A 25406-nucleotide genomic window follows, 5' to 3' on the forward strand; every position below is an offset into this window, starting at 1 on the left:
AAAATAGTCGTTTTTACCTAATTAAGAAATTGTCATCAGGTAGTAATTGTTAATTTTGAAGTTTAACTTATATAATGTTATTTTAACAGAACGCCAATAGTTTTTATAGACGTAACTGTTGAAAAAACTAAAGTGTTCTTGAATAGATGTATTTAGCTTTTTAAATAGTTTTTTTATTCGTTCTTTGTGTTTTTTGCTTCCGACGACGGGAAGAGATATATGTAGTTCCCGAAATGTTAAGCATTTTTTGGTTAAGCAAATTTGTTTATTAGTAAATCATTGCAGACAAGTTGGTCTCCGTTGGATTAACGCAGTAGTGTTTACAAAAAATAACTCTTTATTTTATAGATTTCCTTATAGTACAAGTGGCAAAATACCCATAGAACTTTTTTGAAAAGAATAATAGCAATGCAATCAAAAATAGGGCCACTGGATATTTATTCTTAACCACTCGCATCTCCCAGAAAGCTGTATAACAATACGTGTAATGAGTATAAGCAAAGTTGCGAATGATGTCAAGAATAGGAACCCTGGAGCGCATGTGAGTGGAAAAACAATAAACCAAAAAAAAAACAGTTCAGTTTTATGTAATTTCAAAACACTTGATTTCGCCAACACTGTTCTAAAATTATTACACATGAACTGTTGATAAAAATATTGAAATTTCTTCAAAAAAATTCTCTGGATAATTCGCCACTTGTACTGTAAAAAAAATCTAGAAAATAAAATAGTTATTTTTTGTAAACTCCGCTGCGTTGTTAATCCAACGGAGACCAATTTTGCCTACTGCTTAACGATTCAGCAGGTATATCTTCTCCCATTTTATTATAATTAAAAAAAAAACAAAAAAAAACAGATTGAAATAAAGAAATGTGCCAACCCTGTTGTACATATATTTTTATATTTATCCATGGCCATACGGTACCTTTTTAACACTGCAGTTGAAATCAATCGGTTTTTGATTTATACTTCAGTTGACTTAGGTACAACACCGCCCGTTTGGCGCTTATTAAACAGGCCGCCTAAAAAGCCCTGATGATGGTGCATATTCGCTTTAGTCTGTTTTCCTGCTAATTTGTCCGACCTTGAACAACTGCTAGCAGACGTTGACTGGAAAGAAACTGACATTCCGCTGTCCAAGGATCCAACACTTCCGCGTCTTTGGGCTTTATCTCCTGCAACTACACTAAAGTCAGTACAATATACAAGATTTTAAATTAATTTTTCTAGTAGTGGATTATAATAATCTCAAATGCCTGTAGTTATAGGCTTGGCGCATTTCAGTTGATTTTTGAAATGTCGACAGTAGCGCTCGGTATGGCATAAATCATGAGTAAATAAGTTAAACCTCAAGTAGTAAATGACTGCAAAATAAAAACACTAAATCACCACAATACACCAAAACACTTTTACTTTTACACTGGACGCGCGTTTCGCTAACCATGTTAGCATCATCAGCAGATGATTATAAACTAAAGTAGGTGTTTTACCTTTTGGATTACCTAATAATTGTAATTTATTATTAGCACTATACACAAGTTTATAATTGACATTCTTAAAAATTCCTTTTAGACCACGGGATAACTCTCTATCAAACGGTATCGAAAAATATTTAGACGTATCTTTCTCCACTTGAAAAGTCGAATTTTATTAACCTATACCTACGTTTTCTAATTAATTTCTCAACTAGTGAAGGAGAATATCCATTACACTCAGCTACAGCATATGAAAGCATCAGAATTAATAAATGTAAAGATAGTATGAACAGAGTCAACGGTCCAATTCCTTCAAGTTCTTTGTTCCTACTACTCTAGTGGCGGAAATCTAACTGTCACGCTCAGTTGGCTCTGACTCGGTTGGCTAGATTTTGCCACGCCCACTCGGGGCCCACTGAGCGAGTATATAAACGCTCAACTTGTAGATTGTACTTTAGTTTATAATCATCTGCTGATGATGCTAACATGGTTAGCGAAACGCGCGTCCAGTGTAAAAGTAAAAGTGTTTTGGTGTATTGTGGTGATTTAGTGTTTTTATTTTGCTGTGTAATACCAAAGGTTCCAACCCTCAATAGTAAATGACTACTTGAGGATTAGTTAATTAAATTATAACATGGAATTATCAGCAGCAAAAAAAATAATTTTTTGTAGACCTGTGTTATATGTCAATTTTTTCGTGTATTCGCTATGTAAACTCGTTTAATTTGTTTAGTCCGCTGTTTAGAATATTCTCCGATGGTAGCAGCACCGGCGGAGAATGCACCAAGCCTATACAATAATATTTTTCAACTTTTTTTTAACACCTTTATCTAATCGCTTCCCCAGCTAAAAAATTAACCGCACGCCACTAACAAAGGGGCATGTTACACACAGAGCGTTTTTCAAGTACGTATCCCGCCATCAGGAAGTGATTTTTTCAGCAATATTAACAGAGAAAGTTAATTTACATACTTAAATAACACTCTGGTAAATTAAAAATTGACAAAGAGGCTATTCTACTTACATTGTTCGTGGATGTCCAACAAGGAATTACTCAGAGCTGATCTTTTTATTTGGTTGTCATCAGTACAACTGTCCGCTGGGCCCATGGCTGGATTCTGCGAGCAGGGACACTGGCAAGGGCACACTTCTACATCTGCAACACCACTATCTCTATTTTCTGTTCCTGGAATACATTTCTAGTGTAAGGATTCACTTACTAGGCGTAAAGTAGTTTGTTAGTTAAAGACTAAAAGCTATATTTTTAGCAATGTTTTAAACTAATTTATTTTTTTTTTACTTGTTGCCACATATGAAATTTGATTTTAGTTGTTGATATTTTGAATAAAATAATAATTTTTGTGTGATAAAATGTTATATTTTGTTGAAAAAATAAAGTTTTTGTGATGCAATCTATTGTATCATGAACTATATCTTAATTAGTCAAAGCTTAAGTTGATCAGACTATCTCTAACACTGTATATTAGGGTGCACCAAAAAAATTGTTTTTCTTGATTATAATTTTTTTTATTAACTAAATCTGCTACACCTTCAATAGCTTTCAAACGAGTCGATTAAATGAAAAAATCATATCTTTTGAAAATAGATTTGTTAGAAAGCAATAAAATTAAAAAAAAAAACAATGTTTTTTCAGTGTTATTTAAATTGGGACTAGAAAATCGCGATGAGACACCACTTAATATTAATATTAAGAGCTCAAACTTTATCAGATTTTTTTTTCGTGAACGATATTTTCACAGCAACAAAAAAAAAGAAATATTTTTTGGTGCACCCTACTGTGTATGTTATTTCAAATTTATGGACATCAAGGAAATATAATTATGTTCCAGACTCATATTAGCATATAATTTGGCATGCAAACTCAGTTTTGGCACATTAAGCATACTTAAAGCTGAAATATATTAATTAAAAATACAGAGAAGACCTTACAGTATTTCAACTCTATATCTGATTCCATTTAATTATTTTTTCTATTTATTTGTCACAGAATGGCAGATTTATATCTTTAGCAGAACTCTATAATAAACTTACCAGATCGGTTTCCTCTGTTGGACTTTTGTCGTTCTAATTCCGCTTCGATCCTCAAATTCTCCATTTCGTCCATTTCACTAACGGCTTCTTTCAAGTCTTCCGCGAACTTGCATCTATCGTGCTCGTTTCTAGCATTAAAAGTGACTAAAACCTTTTGATCAACTCGCTGACTAAGTTTAATACCATAGGGATAATCTAAAAAAAAAAAAGAAAAATATATATATAACCTGCTTGAATAGCTAATTTATACCAACTTACGTGGAACTTCGAATAGGGTGACGACCATTCCGCACAAAGGGTAACTGTTCCTGAAGGTATAAGTGACTGAAGATTTCTTTTTGCTTAGGATCTTCGTTATGACTAGAAGATCGTTGAATAAGAACACTTCTCTTTGGTGAACGCCTGGTCTTTCTTTCTTATAAATATCGGGAATCTCGTACAGCCTGCAGTAGCAAACTAATCTGCGGTGAGGTAGTGCCATGTTGGGCTTCTTTCCAACTATGGTGGCTTGAACTTTGAGCACCTGCGTGACGTGGTCCGACCCAGGCTTAAATTCGTTGGCTTTGACTCTTTCGTAGACTCCAGTCAGCATGTCGCTGTCTATATCACCACAATCGTCGATGCCCCTCAGGTTCTTGATGAAGTCTTCTAACTTCATTCTTCTTTCGGATTTAATGTTTGGGGTGTGCAGATCGGTGTTCAACATTATTATTGCAAACGCCAAGACGAATATCTGAAAAAAAAAAACAAATAAATCAATAAGGATTCGGGTGATGATCCGGTGTTGCTTACTGTATCTGGAGAACGGAGCCTTGCTACAATATCGATGTTACATTGGCAGTACCGTTGCGAAAATACCTCCATGAGTCTTTCGATTTTTTGTGCCTCTCCAGGCATACGGAAATGTTGCTGGAATTTTCTTAAAGCCACATCGACTTGCATGCCGGACAAATCCAACTCAGCTGCGAAACACTCAAGAACAGCCATGCAGAAAGGATTTTGCAAGTTGCCCAAGTACTCTCCTATCATTTGTTTGCTCAAGCCTTTCCGAGTAATGAGAAACCTCGCGACGCCCTGAGGGGAATTTTCTAGGAAGCCCCTACGAATTAGGTAAGTGATTCCTTTTTCGGGTTTCTTGTTGAAAAGATTCAGTCCCACTCTGTACTGCCGTTTCCGGATCGTTTCTGATATTTTGTAGCTCTGTTGAGCCCCTTGCTGGTCCGACGACCTCTCTACCAGCGTGTAGGTTGAAGAGCTGGCATTTGATAAATTTCCTAAGCTAGTCTCCAAGGTGGGTTCAGCATACTCCGACATATTGTTTCCTTTCCGTTTCCAGATTGGAGACCCGGAAAATTCGCATTGGATTCTTTCTGTTGAGATGCTGCTGTCACTGCCAGAGCTCTGGACGCTGGACAAGGATCCGTTCTCTGCCGTTTTGGATAATCCGTTTGATTTGTGCCTACCCGGTTCCATGGACCTGGAAGTAATACTGGACGTTCTCTTGGGAACTTCTGGAGGTACTTTCCTATTGCTTAAACTACTTCGTGTGCGCATATAACCATTGGAACCGGTGGTTGACGTGCTGCAAGAACTGGGGTTGGTGGTGACCGGGGTCCCGAGGGAATCGGATTTGGTTTCGGCAGGGGAATAATAGTGTTGGAGGGAGGAAGACGAAGAATAATTCTCCCAGCAGCCAGTTGGAGTCCCCGACTGGCTCCGAGGAATCGACATGCTATCGATGTTCCTCCTTTCCCGTAACGACATGGACCTTACTGGAAGAATTCGGACGTTATTGCAATCGTGGCCTTCAAAACTTTGCCGCATGTACTCGCCGCACGGCTGTTCGGCCTCCAGCGGACCTTTTGCTTCCTCGGTGGCCGGAGGAAGCCTTCTGCTGATCCTTTTTTCTGCTTTAGCCATTGCAGTGATAGCGGCGAATTTTTTAAGCAGCGTGTACCTTCGGAAAGCCCTCTGTATTGTAAGAGCTGCATTGCGAGCTTTTACTCCGCCGTATTTCCTCTCAAGTACTTCTATTTGCTTATCTAAAATATCCTGTGACAGCTCGTACCTAAAAAAACATCGAAAATTAGTATTTGTATGGCTAAAATATCTATACTAATATATAAAATCCTTAATTGACTGACTCACTGATAATCAACCTACTCAAACCACTCAACGTAAGAAGCTCAATTTTGGCATACAGGTTGATTCTAGGGTGTAGAGGTTCGATAAGAATGGATTTTGCGCGAAATTCCAGTTCCAAGGGGGTGAAACCACCCCTCAAAAATAACAATATTTTTTATTTAAAAAACGGTCAAGTTTCCGAAAAAACGCTTAAACACATATATTTTATTTTGTTTTTTTACATATTTTAAGATTTTTTAAAAATGTATACAGGGCGATCCTACTTAAAGCGCTTGCCGTAAAATGCTGATTTTTGGAAAACGGATTGACTTTAGGGTGTAGAGGGTTCGATAAGAAGGGATTTTTCGAAACTCGAATTCTAAGGGGGTGAAACCACCCCTCAAATATTAGAATATTTTTTATATAAAAACCGGTGAGTCTTTCGGAAAAACTCTTAAACACGTATATTTTATTTTGTTGTTTTATATATTTTAAGATTTTTAAAAATGTATACAGGGTGTTTCATAAAATATGACCATTGAGTAATCACGATTCGGGAAAACGCTTGAACACGCATAATTTATTTTGTTTTTTTACATATTTTGAATTGTTTTAAAAAATCATACAGGGTGTTCCAAAAAGTTGGGTAATTGATTAACCAGGATTCTGCTTAAACTGCTTGACGTAAAAAGCTTATTTTTGGCAAACGGATTTTTCGAAAGTCAAATTCCAACGAGATGAAACTACCCCTCAAATATTACCAAGTTATATAATAATATTGCCATATTGTTTTTTCTCATGCTGACATAAATGTGAGAAATTTTTTTCCAGTTTGTATGTTAATGGAAATTCTTGCTTTGCTTTATCATCACCATTAATTCGACGCGAACGAAGTCGCGGGTACACTCTATACCATTATAAAATCTTTTTTCGAGCGCTTTGCTTTTGTAGCAGAAAATCCCTAGATTAAAAAATCAATTTTAAATTGTACTTACGTCGTTTGAACCCTCGAACGCTTCAGAACATCGCCGTTCCTTAAGGATCCCTTTTTATGAAGGGGCTGCACTACAGACACATAGCCGGGGTTGTTAGGAGAGGGTCGACAATAGACGGGGCTGACAGCTGGAGTTGTGTAATTTTGAGTTTGGACGAAATTTGGCGCCTGGATGTACGTCTGTTCTTGGATATGGTCCGAAGAGCCGAGGGTATTTGCGATCTGCGACCGCTCCATTTTCGGTGGGAAACTAAAACAGAAGTACAATTTAGACACGCACCAACCCATCGCGATACGTTCATTATTATAACGACACGAGCTGGTTAACTAAGGACATTCACTTATAGATATGCTGAATAATCAGAAAACATAAATGCAGCTCGATATTGTAATATTATAAGGTAGAACAGTCGCAGACAAGCAATAGGTACTAATGTACCTTGTTTCTGTTAATTCTTATCAATATAATTTTATGACATACGGCAAACTATAAATAAAGGAATGCTTCGATTGCCATAAAATTCCACTCATCGCAACTAACATTAGCAAGAAAAAATAAAACTTAATAATTCTAAATAAAAAATATATAATTCTTCGTTTAAAATAATGAACATGGCTTGGGGCGATCCTAGGATACGCTACAATGCGCAATATATAAGAATTCCGAAGCTATCTTGCGTATCTATGTACCTTGTACTAAATACCGCTTCGATTATAAGACTCCATTTCTTGTAATTCTCCCAGCAAAATTGATCTTATATCACGACGTAAAAATAGGAAGTTTGAACGACCTTCAAGAAAGTAAAAGCAGCGTTAGAAACCTCCACATTCTGGTATAACGCGCTCGCAGAACACGGTACTATTTTCGTTAGATATCATTAGATTTAATTTTCGATAAGTATTTTTATTTACTATAAAAAAAAAACAGTATAACTTACGTTCCCACAAGAAATCCTGATATACAAATAATCATGTTAACTGTTTCAACACATAAACACACACCGCACAGTCTATATCTATTACACCCTTTCCAAATAAAATAATCAGATAACACAAGAGGAACTTCCTATCCCTAAGGAAGCAGTTAAGGAACTGAGTTGATGGAAGGGACCCAGGCACCCAAAATCGAGATGGTACTAAATCACAGGTAGCGAAAGGAAGAGGGAAAAAATAGAAGGTGCAGCAGCTGTTCGAATTTTGACAGGACCGAAATCATGTGTTCGGCGGGCATGTGTGCCCAAAGACCCTCAGGTGTCTTTTCCGATAATGTGCTTTAAATTTCGATCTCGACTTACCAAGAACAGTATACAGTGCGGACTAGATTTTTTACAATCGAATCACTTTTTTACGTTATCAAAGTATGTCTTTCAAATAAAAAAAATGCATTTAGGGTACGAGTAAGAAATTAACAGTAAATTAATTAAGCAAAAATTTATTTTAATCATGGAATTAAATTAAAAAAATCAACTTATAAATCGAAAAATATCTGTAGAAGTTATAAAAAACCATTTCTGTAACAAATATACTCTATATCTCTTCATCAAAAAAATGTTACACTTGCTGTTGTACCGTTTAAATACTTTTAATAAATCGAAAAACAATTGTAAAGATTATAACACATATACCTACTTAATTTATTAAAATGTTGGACCGATTTTTGAAGTAATTTGTGTGTGCAGAAATAGTGTCTTCTGATCTTAGGTTATATTTTTATTCCAGAGGATCTATAATCAATGCCAGAAAATATGCTGGTGTTTTATAGGGTTTATACCTTTTTTGAAACAACTGTATGTCGATCAAGCTAAGTTCTGCCTTCTCCAATTTATCTTTTAGTTCTTTCCAAATTTCTATCACAAATTTTCTACAACATTTTGATCTGCAGTAAGTAATTTGCACTTTGAACATTAGATGGTACTAATTTTATTCTCGACTGAAGACAGAGTCATGATCATTTCCAAACAAAATCCCTTTGAACTAGCGGGCGACTCTTTTGCGGAAATAGCGGCATCGGCAAAATTTACAGAATAATATATGTACCTTAATATATCGGTGAACGATGTGGAAAAACACACACGCCGTAGAAATGTAAATATTATCGATATTTGGCAGAATTACCAAGATTTAGCCCATTTAAGATAGAACTTTAATTGGAAACAAGTCGTTAATTATTTGGAAATCCGATTTAAATAGAAAAAATCCGATTAAAATAAAAAAATCTGATTAAAATAAAAAAATCTGATTAAAATAAAAAAAAATCTGATTATAATTTAAAAAAATCTGATTAAAATAAAAAAATCTGATTAAAATTTAAAAAAATCTGATTAAAATAAAAAAATCTGACTAAAATAAAAAAATCTCACCAAAATAAAAAAATCCGAAAAAAAACTGATAGAAATAAAAAAATCTGATTAAAATAAAAAAAATCTCACCAAAATAAAAAAATCTGATTAAAATAAACGCTGCTTTACATTAGTTAAAAAATGGTTATTACAGACTTACCGTACCTGCCATTTTAACATATTAAAATTGAAATTTACTATCAAACATGGAAGACGACACAGTAATATATTAATACTTAAGATAACCGTCTATTATCATTCACTTCTTCGTTTAAATTCAAAGTATTGGTTGGTTTTCAGCGAATTCAAATGCTCTTTATTGATATTACTTACTTTTTTTCAATGTACACAAAAAAAATCATGATGGGTTAGTAGTTTTTACGTACATAATGCGTGAAATATATGACTGGACTTTGATACAGCATAGTACTAAATTCTGATAGAAAAAAAAACGAAATAAATAATCTGAGGAATAGTAAAGATTCTTTCTGTATATACAAAAGAAATTTCTGTATCAGGCCCTAAGAAACATCTGCCCTGTACCACATGCCACGAAGAGATTGCTAAACACCTGCTTTTCACTGCCCTGCCCCACCAGATTTTGGCCCATCGCGCGTATAGTTAATTCGAATTTAAGAGTATGGAATCAAGCTTAATAATATCTGGGTATTTGTCAATATTAGTACTGTCGTACTATTATATTTTTGCACTACCGTGTCAACAGTACTGAAAATCAACATTAGATTGTCCTAAAAAATCAGAATAATTTATTATTGCGTAAAAAAATGAAGAATTGAATTTTATAATTTACGCCTGAACAAAAATAAAAAAGTTGGTTTAACTCAGTGAACTATTTAATAGGAACCAGATGACAAGACATAAAAATAGAAAAATAAAAATATACGGGCGGTAATAGCCAAAAATTCACGTTAGAAATTTTATTAGTTCCTTTCTGTAAATTCCCTAACAATCAACAGGAATTTTATATTTCAGGAAATAGTAAAAAATCAGTAGGTATAGCAAATTTTAATAGAAAATTACAATCAATATTTATTTTAACTTTTGATTTGATGCCAATCTCTTGTTATTATTTAGATATTTTTCAAATTGAAGAAATAATTTATTTATCCTCAAAATTTTCTCCAATATAAATATCATATTTTTTAGGCATGTGTGTTGTGTGTAGGGATGAGATTTTTTCCAATATTAAAACTAATTATCGAACAACTTTTGGACGGTATTTAAGTAAAATTCTGCCCGAATTTAGGCAGGAATTTCAGTTGGCTTGAAATATTTATCTCTCTAAATTCAAACCTTCTAAAAATTTTTACTTTTTTTCTGAAAATCGTTCTGCGAAAATAGATGAACTGGATAATTACCACGTCAAAATTTACTTTCATAATCGATAGAAAAAAAGCAATGAAAGCAAAGTCACGGTTCGACTTTTTTCCTGTCCAAATAGCAGTATCTATATAAAATCGATTAGTTTTCAATAGATATAAAATATCCCCATATAATTAGAGAAAGTAGCCAACTTTTAAGATAAATATATCTGCCAATATCAGGTATTATTCAATTATTAAACCAATTATTACTATAAATATATAAAAATTTTGATTATTTAAAAAAAAATCTCTGAACTTCGTTAATAATAAAATCTTTGAACAGCCTTGAAATGTCATAATAAAACTATCATGTACTTAAGAACAGTTAATAAGTAGGTAAAATAAATAGGGGATAGATAAAATAAAACAAACAATGCAGCTTAAATCCTTGAAACTATAATAACTTGAGTTTGATTGTAAATCTTTCACAAAATATAGATATATATGATTTTATTTTTATTTATCAGTAGTTGTAAAACCGTTATTTAAATTACAGTTGCTTATGGTATAGCTGTAAAGTATAAAATATATGGATAAAAGAGATAATTTAGTTTGTGGCTGTGATGAAATTGAAATTTCATTGTGCGATTATTATAAAATGTTTTTAATTTAAAGAAATTCAAAACTGACGCCCATCTGACACTTCCACTTACTATTAAATAGACCACCCACTAAAACGATGTTTATTTGACACGGCACATACGTTAGTTTTACGCGTTGTTCATAAATCAAAATTCAATTACCTATTGCCATTCATTCGTCTGAGAACTTTCATGAAACCATTTTGTGTGGTGCGAATAGTGGCACAAATTATTTAATTAAGATGGAAGGTGGCAATTAAGACAGTGGCTGATCTAAAAATACATATTTGAGGACTAACAACTGACGTAAATTGTAACGTGAAACAGCATATTTATTTCATATCATTTTTTCTTTTTTCTGCTTGGTATTGTTTAACGAAACAATATCCAGCTAAATTGTTGCTAAACTGGTCGAATCATTTCGAATTTTGAACTAGGGATGGGCTAACTAGGGAAAAAAGATGCATTTAGGGTAAGATTAGGGAATTAACAGTAGAATTTTTAGAATTTAGAATGAGTGGGAGGGGGGTTAATCACTTCGACCTTACAGATCCATTGTGTCCCCCTTTCTTGAATCATAACTCATCATACAGTCACAGGGCTTTGACAAAAGCCAGTATCTGGGACGGTTTTATAGAGGGTAGTTCTCCATCTCCAATATCAGTCGTACCAAAATTCATGGCACGAATGGTTGTCGTCTCGGCGCACTCAGTGATGAGGTGTACTGGTGTTTCCCCATCTTCCCCACAGAATCTGCATTCGCCGTTTCTTCTTAGTTTCAATCTACTGAGGTGTTCATTGAGGAGACAGTGTCCTGTTAAAAACCCCGTGACAATCCGAAGATTGTTCTTACTCAGACCCAGGAAGATCTGTGATTTTTCTTGATCATAAGCCCTCAGAAACTTCTTCGAGTGTCTTAGACCATTGCAAGATTTCCATTCCAGGTTGCGGATGGAATCTTCCAAGTTCTTGAGTTCCGCCTTGAGTTGGTTACCACTTGGAAAGCAGAACGGTTCTGGTCCAGTTAGCGGAGTGTTCGCTCCTTTCCTAGCTAGATTATTTGCTTTTTCATTGCCTTCTATCCCTTGGTGAGCAGGCACCCAGTGTAGGAGGACTTTGTTTTCTTTGCCTAATTTATTCAGCTTCTCTATGCATTCTTTCACCAATTTCGAATTGATTGATACTGAGTTGATCGCCTTTGAATTAACAGTAAATTAAGTAAGTAAAAATGTATTTTAATATCATGGAATTAAATCTAAAAATCAACTTATAAATCGAAAATTATCTGTAGAAGTTATAAAAAATTATTTCTATAACAAATATACTTTATATCTCTTCATCAAATAAAATGTTACACTTGCTGTTGTAACGTTAAATACTTTTAATAAATCAATTGTAAAGATTATAACACATATGTACACCTACTTCAATAATGTATTAAAATATTGGACCGATTTAAGGGAAGTAATTTGTGTGAATTCATTTTGTTCACAAACTCTTAGTGCGGAACTAGTGTCTTCTGATTTTAGGATATATTTTTATTCCAGAGGATCTATAATCAATGCCAGAAAATATGCTGGTGTTAAGGCTGTTTAATACCTTTTTTGAAACAACTGTATGTCGATTAAGCTAACTTCTGCCTTTTCCATTTTTGTTCTTTCCAAATTTCTATCACAGTATATATCATTTTATCTCTAGAATCACACTTTTTTGCCCTCCTGTATATGTTCAAAATCCTATACCTATTCAGAACCTTGCAAAATGTTATATATAACACAGAGGCCAGTCTTTTCCTTGTTGAAAATTAGTTTCCTAATAAATATCGATAATTACTGATTATGTACATATTTTATTGGCGTTATCCAATACTGAAAACCTTTATATTGTCGGATTTTGCTTAAAAAATACGAACCCACACAGAATTATGCATAAATATACCATAAAAGAGAAAGCTTGATAAAATCGAAACGAAATTATACCATTTTGCTCACAAATTATCTTTAGCGCTGTTAAAATCAGTTTTTCCATAATTACCCTCATTATTTAAATCATTAACAGGAAATATAGAACATGACATTTTAATCTAAAACACTATACATACAATACTGCTAAAATTAAAAAAAATCAGTCATGTTTTTATGCTTATACAAAATATATGTGTAAGGTTTATATGAGCTTTTATTTACAGTTACCAACAGTTGTTTATTCATAAACCATAATTAACTGGCAATATTTACTTCTAGACTGAGCATTTATTTTTTTTCTGCATTAACAAACGACATGCTCTAGTAATTTTTTTAACTAGCGCCATTAAAAACCCACTCGATTTGGCCTTTTACCAAAACTTTTCAGTGGAAACTCTCAAAGCGATAGAAAACAATTTTAAGATGTCGCAGTTTCACTTTCATAGATTAATTGAACAAAACATAAGAGAAATAAACGTACTTTTATTATTTAAGAGTGTTGTTGAACCTTTTAGATTACTTATTAGATCGTGTTGTTTTATTTACGTTTATTTCTGTTCCTAATACAGTTCAAACGACTTTCTCCAGTTCTGTTTTATCTCAACAAGAGACTTTAAATAGATACTTAAAAACGGAGAGTATCATTCTCACTTGACGCTCCTGAATCCTTAATTGTGATATATTTACAAAAACAAAGGAGACTCAAAATCAACCACAGAACTTCGGACTTTATTCTTATTATCATGGGTACAGTGAATTGTCGTAGGTGTACTCGAAAAAGACCCAGGTAAAATTCAAGATTATTTATCAATCCTTAAAAGAACCGTCTGGACCTTTTCAAAAATATTTCTTTTATGTCTGAGATCAAAATTTGGAGCGAAAAAGGAATCATTAACCTGAAAACATTGAGATTTTCTTTGTTCCAAGATGTAATACGTCACAGCCTGGCAAACAGGGTGCAATGATTTAAATCAACTTGATTTCATGGATTTAAATCAAAAACATCAACTTGAATTGATTTCAAATCGATTTTTTGATTTTTTTGCACTCTACTGGCAAATCTACGGTTCTTTGTAATAGGCGTAGGCAAAGAGCTATATGGAAGGTTCAGTCACAAATATCTATTGTGGTCCTCTTAAAGATGAAGAAGACCAGAATAAATATGAGAAGGCCACCTCGAAAAATCTAATCTAATCTAGAATTTTAACACTCCTAATATACTTTTAATTGAATCAGTTTTATCTCCGGCAGATAATAGATTCAATCATTAACCTATTTTTAGAATTATTGTAGGAAAGATATTGGAAAAGGTTTCTGCCTGATTGAAAATTTATCTTCAAATAGATGCCAATAAAAAGAAAACAAACAAGGGTAATGGGTTATTGATTGAATTTCGACTTTATAAAAAGAAAACCTAAGAGTCAAGCATTCTGTATCTTAGTTTTTAGCGAAAACATGCTAACTTTCACATACCTCTAAACTGTATTTCCCCAAAAATAAGTGCAAACATATTAAACAAATAAGCCTATATTGATGTAGTTCTGTAAGCATCGCTAAAATAATTTGAATTTGAATAAAGCCAACAAGCTCTTTAAAATGAATCGAGTTCAGCCATTTGTAATTAAAATTAAGTACATAGTCGCTGTACTGATTTAGGAATTAATAGGCATGTGTTGATATAAGTGGCGTTTGCAAACTTTGCTTCTATAGGCTGTTTACGAACTGGGCCACATAAATGGATAAATGTTTTTAAATTAATTCTGTCCCGTGTGATTCTTTCATTTCATTTTGTTTAAAATCTAAAAAGCATTAGATGCCCTAGAAAAATCCAAGCAATTTCCTTAAAAGAACAAGGAATAAAGACAATTAAAATAATTTAACCGCAATGAACAAGCCATGTTGACCCAGTCTGTTAACACAAGGGTTGACCCAGCCGAAGTAAAATTTGCATAGCCAATTAGCCTATTTAACTAAAGGTGGAACTTCTTATTGCCATCTTTGCAACATACTGTAACAGTTACCATAATTCTGTTTAAACATCTATGGGTTAAACGCGAATATCGTTTTAAAGGCACAACAGCTTGGCTTTATTTCATATTCTGTTAATTTTATTGCGCTCGGGTGACTCATCATCATTTACGATTAGTACCAGCTGTCTTCAAGGATGGACGTATTATAGAATAATGTTTTTTTTTGCACAGCGCAAGTTCGGTTTATCCAACTGAATTCTGACGAACCAATATGGACGCACATAAAAATGAAATAAAGTCAACAAATAATAATAATTGGAACTGAGGTCAGCGCATATGCTTTTAAAGCGGTAACCTCTTTAAAGCACGGGCATACGTCACTTTATGAAGTACCGTTTATGTGGTTCTGCGTCAATTGTCAACCGAAACACGTACGTGTGGTGTTTGAAACTTTTCAAACCTATATACATAACAATGACGAATTTCGTATTTCTATGGCTCTACTTTATAATAAACCTTGGATTTTGTAATTTCTACTAAATACAGCGAAATATGAAGCTTCTCTCGGCTAATCCACCCACTGTAACAAGAGTCTCACTCGAAAAATGTCGTGATTCATACGATAACCGTATCAGCATTGATTATGTACTTGATTTAATTATGTATGTATGGTTTCAGGGCTGTTAAAAACACGAAAACAAATAGCTACGGATCCTAATAAGTAAATGACCTGAAAAAGCAACAAAGGGAAACCTTTCAGAGAGGTTAGAGCCACTGGTGCTAACCTGATAACAGTCACGTGCTTCCTGAAGGGTGGTAGAGAGTGGCAGACATCTGACACGGTCACTAGCCTGCTAATATGCTGCCGTCTGGTGGTACAAACGACCCTGATGCGCTCCTGCTGTATTCCAGACCGTTTAACCCTAACCATAGTCCTGTCGCAGACATCGCTAACGGTGGTGACAGTGTGTCCTGATCTTGCTGGACTGGCATGCCTGCTACCGCTGCTACTGGAAGGTAGATACCGCTGGTGGTAGACGCTGGCACCTGGGGGTGCGGGCGAAGGTGTCAGATGGTTCCTCATGACGGGACTCGATTGTTTAACACTCGCAACTTATGTTTTTATCTCGTTTGTATCACTTGCATAGCTATTATTTATTCACTATTATACAGTATGTCCCCAGATTGTCTTTACAAGAGGAAAAACTTTTTATTATTGACATTTTGGGAAAAATGCATTTATTTTTTTCTATTAAAATTTTTGCTTGTTGTAAAATGGTTAATACAGTTTATACTTTTCCAAATTTCCATACCGTTTTAGAGAAAATTAAAAAAAAACTAAAATTTAATTTTTTCATTTTCAAGTCCTAAAAATCAAAAGTATACTATGTAATATAATTTCGTTTTCATTTTTTGATAGAATTTTAGTTAACATATTTTTTTCTGTTTTAAAATGTAAAAAGAAGCAAAAAATTTATTTAGTTCAATACTACGAAAAGGGTGATAATAGTTATCGGAAAATGTGATATCTACTATAACAACAGCAAAAAATATGACGTTAGTCAAAATCGTAGAAACACCATTCAACGATATTTTCATGTTTTTTTTTTTAATTTTCTCTAAAACGGTATGAAAATTTGGAAAAGTCTAAACTGGATTAACCATTTTAGAACAAGCAAAAATTTTTGTGCTTTTTTCTTAGAATATCAATAATAAAAAGTTTTTCCTCTTGTAAAGACCATTCGGGGACATACGGTAGAAAAGAACAGTTATACAGGGTGCCAAAAACAGTGTAACCAACTCAGTGGATGATTCTACAGATAAAAAGAAAACAAATGCTTCCTGAAACTTTCTCAGCCACCATTTGAAACATTTTGTAATTTTTGTAGATCGCACTAATTACATGTCAAAAATGTCGTTACATCTAATGATTTCGCTAATACTAAAATCGATCTGAAAGTACCACTAAATATTACCCTCTTCGCTAAAGGAAAGTACCCTTTCAGAACTGTTATGGATTTTTACCATTAACGCCATTTGTTTTGGCAATAAACTGTATGTAAGAATATCAAATTTCAAGAAAAACGGTTCACTAATGTCCTTAAAAATAAACAAAATACCATATTATTTTTATTTAGCCTTCCGAGGATTGTAACAACCTCGGGAAGCATTTTAGGGTATACTTTTTGTTTTATCTTTATCTGTAGAATCACCCACTGAAGTATGGTACACTAATTTTTGGCACCCTGTATATTGCAGTAAAATACGTCGCTAATTATATACAAATAAAAAGTCGACGGAAGTGATAAATACTGCCATTTTCATAGAGGAAAGTTTCTTTATAAAATCATATTTTTGCCACAGACATATTGCTGCACTTTAAAGAAAAATTCGTAACCTTGCTTGTTTCGAACTGAAATTCGAGAGAAAAAAATCGTAAAGTAACTTGGAAGTAAACCGCGGAGGAAGTGGCAATAAAAAAATGTACTTTGAACGCGGTAAACTAGCACGAAACTTATTTAAGGTTCACCCACACATTAAACTGCACTGCTGTCAATCCCGGAAATAAACTCGACGCGATTCGGGGACTCTGGAATTGCGTCTGCCATGTTTCCCGGTGTTATTTTTTCTTGTCGCTCCCGACGCGAGCCACCGGCCAGAAATGCCAAACAAAACTGCCTTCGCTAGAATCGAAAAGTAAATGTGATCCGAGCGTCCAGTCTAACCTTGCGTTACATCATATATCTAGTTATTTTCTATGAGGTAGGAGCTGGTGCAGCTCCTCGACGACGGCGGCCAGCACTAACTCGCGGCTTATGTCGCGGCTACCATGGACTTGGTGGAACTCGCGTAGGAAACAATGACGCGCTCGAGCAACTTTGAAGACGGCAAACAAGCGATAAAACTATCGGCGGAGGTGTGGGTGAAAAGTTCGGCTTTGCACAACCTACAGTGTCCGAGATCGATGACCATTTTTCACGAATTCACACCAAAAAAAACAACCAACCCATGTAGAATGTTTAGGAAGAGGGTTAAGAGTCCATATCATTAGTCCGAAAAAGTAGCAAAATAAGCGTTCGGCATTTAACGTTTTACGTAAAATTGGCTAGGTATTTTTACACAAATGAAGAAGGAAATTAAAGATAAAGGATTATGTTATATCTGTATTGTAGGACATTTTTAGACAACTTCTTTATTTTTAAGATATTGATGGTCAAACATCAACAAAATACTCCTCATGTTTGGACTAAGTTTTCTCGAAAACAAAGACATAATTTAAAATTCCGTTACAATACCGAAATAGATTAAAGTTTTGTGATTACAGTGATATATAATTTATATGGTTTTGTAACAAATTGCCCGCTATTTTATGGCAAATGCTGAAGCTCTGCAAACCTTAATCAAAGCAAGTCTGTTTGGAACTTTGGATGTGGCTTAACACGACAGGATCGGGGTAAGCCTCAGGCAAAATTCTGAAATTTAATATATATTTCCTTCTTATGCACCCGCTTTACCTGACCCCTGAGAGCGACCCAAACGGTACAGCGTAATATAGAGGTGTGTAGTTCGTGAACGAACTAGTTCCAATGAACTATTCCGACCCCGGAATGAAAGGAACTAGTTCCTGGTTTCTCAAAGGACTAGTTCCTCAGGACCTATTCCGGGATCGAGACTGTGTCCGATATAGAATAATATGCGACGGCGACGGATCGGCTAGCGCGCGTAGCCTGATGGTAGGCAGGAGTGGGGAGTGCCAGACGTACGCTATCGGATCCGGACCTAGAGGAACTAAACCACAGAACTGAACTAAATAAAAGACTAGTTTACGTACGAACGGATCGGGCCAGCGCGATCGATGCTAGGCAGGAGTGGGGAGTGCCAGCCTTATGACGTATGTTATCGGATCCGGACCTAAAGGAACTAGAGGAACTAAATAAAAGACTAGTTTAGGTATGGATCAGCCAGCGCGATTGACGCTAGGATCAGGACATAGAGGAACTATTAAAAGACTAGTTCACGGGAATCTATTCAGTCGGCAGATCCGAGATATAATACAAGGCGACGACGATGGATTCGGCCTTGTCTATTGCCGCAGCCGGCGCGGCGTATTACCACAGAAAATTGTCGTGGATACTGTTTTTGATTTTTAGTTCGTTTTTTAAATATTTTATGGGAATGTTTCACTTTGGTTCCCTAAAATTAAGAAATATCTTATAAAACGAAGTAGATATTCTGAATTTTTAGACAAAAACAAAAAGCTTGAAGTGAGGAAAAATGCAATTTTTCGTAAAATTTTTGTAATATTTGCTCCAATTAATTTGTGATATGGTTTTTTAAATTCTGATTTGAGTTTTTTTTTTATTTTTTTTATCTGCTATAAAACTTACCTATATGTTTTTAACATACACAATTACACGTCTCGTTATATCTCCGTACATTATAAAAATTATACAGATCATACTGTGAATAGTTCTGACTGACAACGAAACGCATTAGCAAGCAAGGGGGATGTCAATGTTAGTCGGGAACTATTGTGAACTAAAGACCTAGTTCAAGGAACTATTCCTCTGGAGGAACTAGAACTAAGGAACTAGTTCCTCCCAAGGAACTAGAATTCCCACCTCTAGCGTAATATACTTTTAATCGCATTTAATCATTTTATTGTGTTCCTCTTTCTTCAGTTATATTGAGTTATAACTCATCATACAGTCTCAGGGCGTCCAGTATCTGAGACGGCTCCACAGATGCCAGCTCTCCATCCTCGACATCAGCCTTACCAAAGTTCATGGCACAGTGCTAAGGTGTTTTGGCGTTTCCTCATTTTCCCCGCGAGTCTGCATTCGCCGTTGTTTCTCAGCTTCAATCTACTGAGGTGTTCGTTGAGGAGACAGTGTCCTGTTAGAAACCCTGTGGACAATCCGAAGATTGTTCTTGCTTAAATCAAGAAAAATTAAAGATTTTTGAGAAACTTTTTCGAGTCTCTTAGACCGTTGGAAGATTCCCATTCCAGGTTACGGATGGAGTCTTCCAGGATCTTGAATGCCGCTTACTATAACAACTATTACTGCGCCAAGAAATGTTTAGCATATACATAGGGTCCCCCTACGTCCAAATTTACCCAGACACCCAGACATGTCCTGGTTTTTAAGAAATACAGAAAATCTAACCGTACAAACAATTTCAGTTCAGTGGACGATTCTACAGATAAAAATAAAACAAAATGTTTCTATTTTTAAGAATATTAGTAAATCGTTTTTCTTGAAATTTGGTACTCACATCTTAATGCCAATGCGAATGGCGACAGTGTAAAATTCCGTAATAGCCTTGAAAGGGTACTTTCCATTAGGATAATTAATAATCGTATATTTTTCATTTTATTGATTTTATGAAAAGAACTGTTCATTAAAATGTTGTATCCTATGTTATAGGGTTTGTTTCTCTCTACAATTTCCTGTATCACAATGTACCGTTTGTGTCCGCGAAAAGTTCATACTTCCATAGTTGTCGATTTTCGAAAGAAATCAGTACATGTATATTATTTCGTATATTTTTAATTTTATTGATTTTATGGAAAGCACTGTTCATTAAAATGTTGTATCCTATGTTATAGAGCTTGTTTCTCTCTACAATTTCCTATCTCACGATGTACCGTTTGTGTCCGGGAAGGGTTCATAGTTTCATTGTTGTCGATTTTCGAAAGAAATCAGTACATGTATATTATTACGTATATTTTTCATTTTATTGATTTTATGGAAAGCACTGCTCATTAAAATGTTGTATCCTATGTTATAGGGCTTGTTTCTCTCTACAATTTCCTGTCTCACAATGTACCCTTTGTGTCCGGGAAGGGTTCATTTTTCATTTTTCATTTTATTGATTTTATGGAAAGCACTATTCATTAAAATGTTGCATCCTATGTTATAGGGCTTGTTTCTCTGTACTATTGATGGTACTTCTTTTTTTCCTTACAGATAGTCAGGAACTGAAAAACCTTTCCAGTAGTGAAATAAAAAAAGTGGCTTTCCATTTAAAAAAAATGATTTATGATAATTTTTTCCGTGATATTCAATTCCGTGACAGCTCCGACCAATATTATATTTATGACATTCGAACAATTTAATTTTTGAAATAAGTAGCACCATACGTTTTCTTTGTCACAGTGGCTGTAGTAATCACTAGATTTGACGTTCAGGCTATACTATTTTTTTTGACAGGCATTTTTTTTACTCCAAAAACGGTTAACGTTAGGCTGTTTGATGTCAAAAATCATAAAATTTTACAGGGAATTGCTGTCAACTTCCGGAAGTGGCGCCATATTGAAAAAAAAATGAATCGATAGATCTCATTGTGAAACAATGATGTGCAAAAATCTCCAATCTAGATAATGTAGTTCTCTAGAAACTTCTAATGCACGCTCAACCTAGGACACCCTGTATATCTAAATATAAACGAAAAATAGCCGATACAAAGTGCTATGACACGAAGAAAAAACAGAAGTCCCCAAATGTACTACAATTGGTAACGTTACGTCGCCTCGCCTCAGGATATCCGTTCACTTTCCCTTATTTAGAAACTAATACGGCATTCGTGGTTCACACTATACGCTAACGCTAAAGCGCGGTTCACAATGGCGCCATTAATATTCAGCTACGATCTTCATATTCCTAGAATTTTTTGCTTATTGATGCATACGGAATAGACGTTCCCAGTAAGACAATCGCCGATTTCCCAGTTGCAGCATCAAAATGAAATCTTAAGGGGAAAATAACAACACAAATCGCTAATTAACTTGGTCTGTTAACTACCGGCAAATGTGAAATTCATTTAACATGTTTTTCACGTTTTTTTATACTAGAGCTTACTGTAAATTCAACATTAACACGACACTTTCTATACGGTAACAATTACAGCGGCGAGTTTGCCAAACTGCATCAAAAGGTTAATGACTTGAAGGATCCTATTCTTATTGCAATTATTAATATCACGTGGACCTTTAAATATAAACGCTGTAACCACTAGGCAATAAATAACAGGCAAGAAGTAATATTCTTCTTTTTTTTATTAGGCATGTAAAATTTGAATTTATTTAAATTAATTTTTGGGCCCTTGTTTTTGGGATATTTTAGATGATGGTTAAAATGTCTCCTACATTCATTACTGATCTCGTAAGACTATAATGGTCTATATTTTTTATTCTACGCCATTTAATTAGTATAAACAGCGGTATATCAATCGGTGACATGACAAAAATTGCCAATTTTCACGATGGAAAAAAGTCGAAAAAATGTATTAAAAAGTATACGCCTTTTAATTAGTAAATAACAGTAGTTTTAACAAAAATCGGTGACATGACAAAAATCGCCAATATTCACGACTAATATGTATGGAAAAAAATCGAAAAAATTGCAAATTTTGGCTATTTTTGATGCATTTTCAAAGGCCTTAGAAAAATAGTAATCATAGTCATAAAGTTATGAAAATTTCAGCATTTGTAGGAAATTTTATGTAGATTCATAATATATACCCTTTAAAGACTTAGAGATCTTGAATTTGCGAGGAAATTAATTTTTTGGACACTTGTTATGAGCTATATTTGATGATGGTTAAAACGTCACCTACATCCATTATCGTTCTCGTAAGGCTACAATGGCCTATATTTTCTTATTCTACGTCGGTTAATTAGTAAATAACAGCAGTTTTAATAAAATCGGTGACATGACAAAAATTGCCAATTTTCACGATGGAAAAAAGTCGAAAAAATGACAATTTTTGGCAATGTTTGACGCATTTTCAAAGGTCTTAGAAAAAATAGTAATCATAGTCAGAAAATTATGAAGATTTCAGCATTTGTAGGAAATTTTATATAGATTCATAATATATAATATATCGTAGTCTCAGGTGGTATTCCGTCTTTTCATGAAGATCCTAGGTCACTTCATGAAGCGTCGGTTTGGTTAAGAGTTTAGTTATGTTATTAGGTTAGTTTTTTTCATTAAGTGACTAGGATCTTCATTAAAAGAGACTACGATATATACACGTTTAAAGGGTTAGAGGTCTTGAATTTGTGAGGAAATTAATTTTTTGGACCCTTGTTTTGAGCTATTTTTGATGATGGTTAAAACGTCACCTATATACATTAGTGTTCTCATAAGACTACAATGGCCTATATTTTCTCATTATAAGTCTTTTAATTAGTAAATAACAGTAGTTTTAACAAAAATCGGTGACATGACAAAAATCGCCAATATTCACGACTAATATGTATGGAAAAAAATCGAAAAAATTGCAAATTTTGGCTATTTTTGATGCATTTTCAAAGGCCTTAGAAAAATAGTAATCATAGTCATAAAGTTATGAAAATTTCAGCATTTGTAGGAAATTTTATGTAGATTCATAATATATACCCTTTAAAGACTTAGAGATCTTGAATTTGCGAGGAAATTAATTTTTTGGACCCTTGTTATGAGCTATATTTGATGATGGTTAAAACGTCACCTACATCCATTATCGTTCTCGTAAGGCTACAATGGCCTATATTTTCTTATTCTACGTCGGTTAATTAGTAAATAACAGCAGTTTTAATAAAATCGGTGACATGACAAAAATCGTCAATTTTCACCATGGAAAAAAGTCGAAAAAATGACAATTTTTGGCTATGTTTGACGCATTTTCAAAGGTCTTAGAGAAATAGTAATCACAGTCAGAAATTTATGAAAATTTCAGCATTTGTAGAAAATTTTATGGAGAGTCAAAATTATACACCTTTAAAGGCCTAGATTTCTTGGTGTTGTAAAAAAATTATGAATCTGGTTTTTGAGCTTTGTTGTTGATGTTGCTGATTTTTTTTAAAAATTGTGTAACTCCCATTTTATTTATTTAAAAGCACAGATGTCTTCATGGAGAATATGTTGCGTAAGGGTTCTTTTATAATTACATGGTGTTTCAGTATAATTAATTATTCAATTTCCTTATTGGGAGCCTGACGTCATATGCATATATTAATAATGTACATAATGTTCTCATATTCTGGCGCATTCGCCAACAAATAAAACTTCGAATAAATTAATTATTAAGATATATCTGGATATATACCTATTTATTATTTATTTAATATTGTCTATTTCCAGTAATTTTAAATAGTAGTAAAAATAAGTCCTAATACATAAACACATTATTATTCAACAAAATAATTAAGAAAAATGCTGATAACTTTGCTATGTAATGTTGCTAATTGATTATGTTACTAATGGGGCTAAATATATCTTATCTTCACTAAAAACTAATAAACTAATTTCTGTCCTCTTATCCAAAGAAAAAAGAGATATTCACGTATAATAAATATCAAATAAAAAATAAAACCTCATCCAAGAGGATTAGATTTACTGGAAGGTAGACATTGAGAAATTTATAGCTTGGGGGAGAAAAAAGTAATATAAGGGGTGATTTCAAGGGTGATTCTTACATGAGAAACAAATACATTTTTAGTGAAGCGCAGGCGTGACTAGATCTATAAAAACACTTAAGTACAATAAATAAATTAAAAGTATCTGTGCTTGGTGAATAAAAAAAACATTCTCATTAAAAGCTACTTGTAATCAAGTACAATGACTTAAAAATTGAGAAAGCACAGTAAACTATCAAATGTATATCATCTATATAACTCAAAGTATACATAAGAAGCTGGAAAAAAATTAAAGTTCAAGTTCAAACTTTGTTGTTAAGTATTTTTTGTACCTAACCTTTTTTGGATAGTATGAATATCTTTACATACTGGTTATGGATTTATTCAATGTAGTATATAGGTATATTGGACATAAACTAAATACTACAGAATATAAATAAAAAGTTACCTTTCTTCCTGCAATCTCTTTAATTCCACCATTTCTAGCTCAAATCTCAAATTACTGTTCTCACAAAGGAGTAAATCTCGCTCGCTGGCAACTCCATCCAATTCTCGTTTTAATCGAATAATTTGTTCGTTTTGTTCCCGAATAATGGCATCTCTTTGTGCCAAAAGGGCATTGATATCAATATCGGTCCCAGCCATTGTACAACAAGACCTCCTACTGTTGTTTCTTCCTACACTTTGAAATTCAAATATTATGGAACTGTCCACACTTTGAACTTCACGTACATTGTTCAAACGAACTGTATCATACGTTATGACGCGATATTAACCGAGAAACAACATTAATATCGCCAATAACGCAACTACATATCGGCAGTGATAATAATTTTGACAACCACATTGACAACCCACATTGAACGCGCCATGTTATTGTTTGGCTAATGAAACCCCACCAATCGGATGGCGTCATTTCTATTCCTGCAACTTGCACTGGCCTCGCCAGAGGGAACATGTTAAAATTAAATTTTCTGTGTTTGGTAGCACTGAGGTAGCATGAGCTGATCCAAGCTCAGACATACTGAACGACGTAACGAAGGTATGTCCTAGCATATGGTTCGCAGGGATGCCATATGTTCAATAACCCTAAATATTTTAGATTATTTTCAGAGTTTT

At 34.0% G+C, this 25406-nt stretch overlaps 1 protein-coding gene across 9 annotated transcripts; it reads right to left on the bottom strand.

Annotated features, from left to right (window-relative positions):
• Positions 1–436: 436 nt before the first annotated feature.
• Positions 437–25149, bottom strand: LOC115876894 (IQ motif and SEC7 domain-containing protein 1). Of its 9 annotated transcripts, none has more exons than XM_030892932.1 (8): positions 17283–17722; positions 15670–16073; positions 6647–6895; positions 4320–5595; positions 3786–4260; positions 3528–3722; positions 2500–2631; positions 437–1181 (listed from the first exon to the last, which is right to left on the bottom strand). In XM_030892932.1, the coding sequence occupies exons 2-8, from the start codon at positions 15966–15968 to the stop codon at positions 964–966; spliced, it is 2844 nt and encodes a 947-aa protein (XP_030748792.1). In that variant the 5' UTR covers positions 15969–16073; positions 17283–17722; the 3' UTR covers positions 437–963. The 9 variants fall into 9 exon arrangements, with proteins under 9 accessions (XP_030748792.1, XP_030748791.1, XP_030748790.1 ...); XM_030892931.1 differs by having other exon boundaries at positions 2500–2661; positions 15670–16032; positions 17419–17719; XM_030892930.1 differs by having other exon boundaries at positions 2500–2661; positions 15670–16032; positions 17283–17719.
• Positions 25150–25406: the final 257 nt, after the last annotated feature.

Source organism: Sitophilus oryzae, unplaced genomic scaffold (genome assembly GCF_002938485.1).
Source record: "Sitophilus oryzae breed Bouriz unplaced genomic scaffold, Soryzae_2.0 scaffold_1440_pilon_pilon, whole genome shotgun sequence".
Lineage (NCBI taxonomy): Eukaryota > Metazoa > Arthropoda > Insecta > Coleoptera > Curculionidae > Sitophilus > Sitophilus oryzae.

Excerpts from the sequence above, each read along its gene's own strand:
- LOC115876894 (XM_030892931.1), bottom strand. The coding sequence starts at position 15,968 with ATGAGGAACCATCTGACACCTTCGCCCGCACCCCCAGGTGCCAGCGTC. Across the intron at positions 3,723-3,785 it reads CACCCTATTCGAAGTTCCAC|ATTATCCCTATGGTATTAAA; the intron begins GTAAGTTGGTAT and ends TTTTTTTTTTAG. Across the intron at positions 2,662-3,527 it reads CAACAGAGGAAACCGATCTG|GAACAGAAAATAGAGATAGT; the intron begins GTAAGTTTATTA and ends AATGTATTCCAG.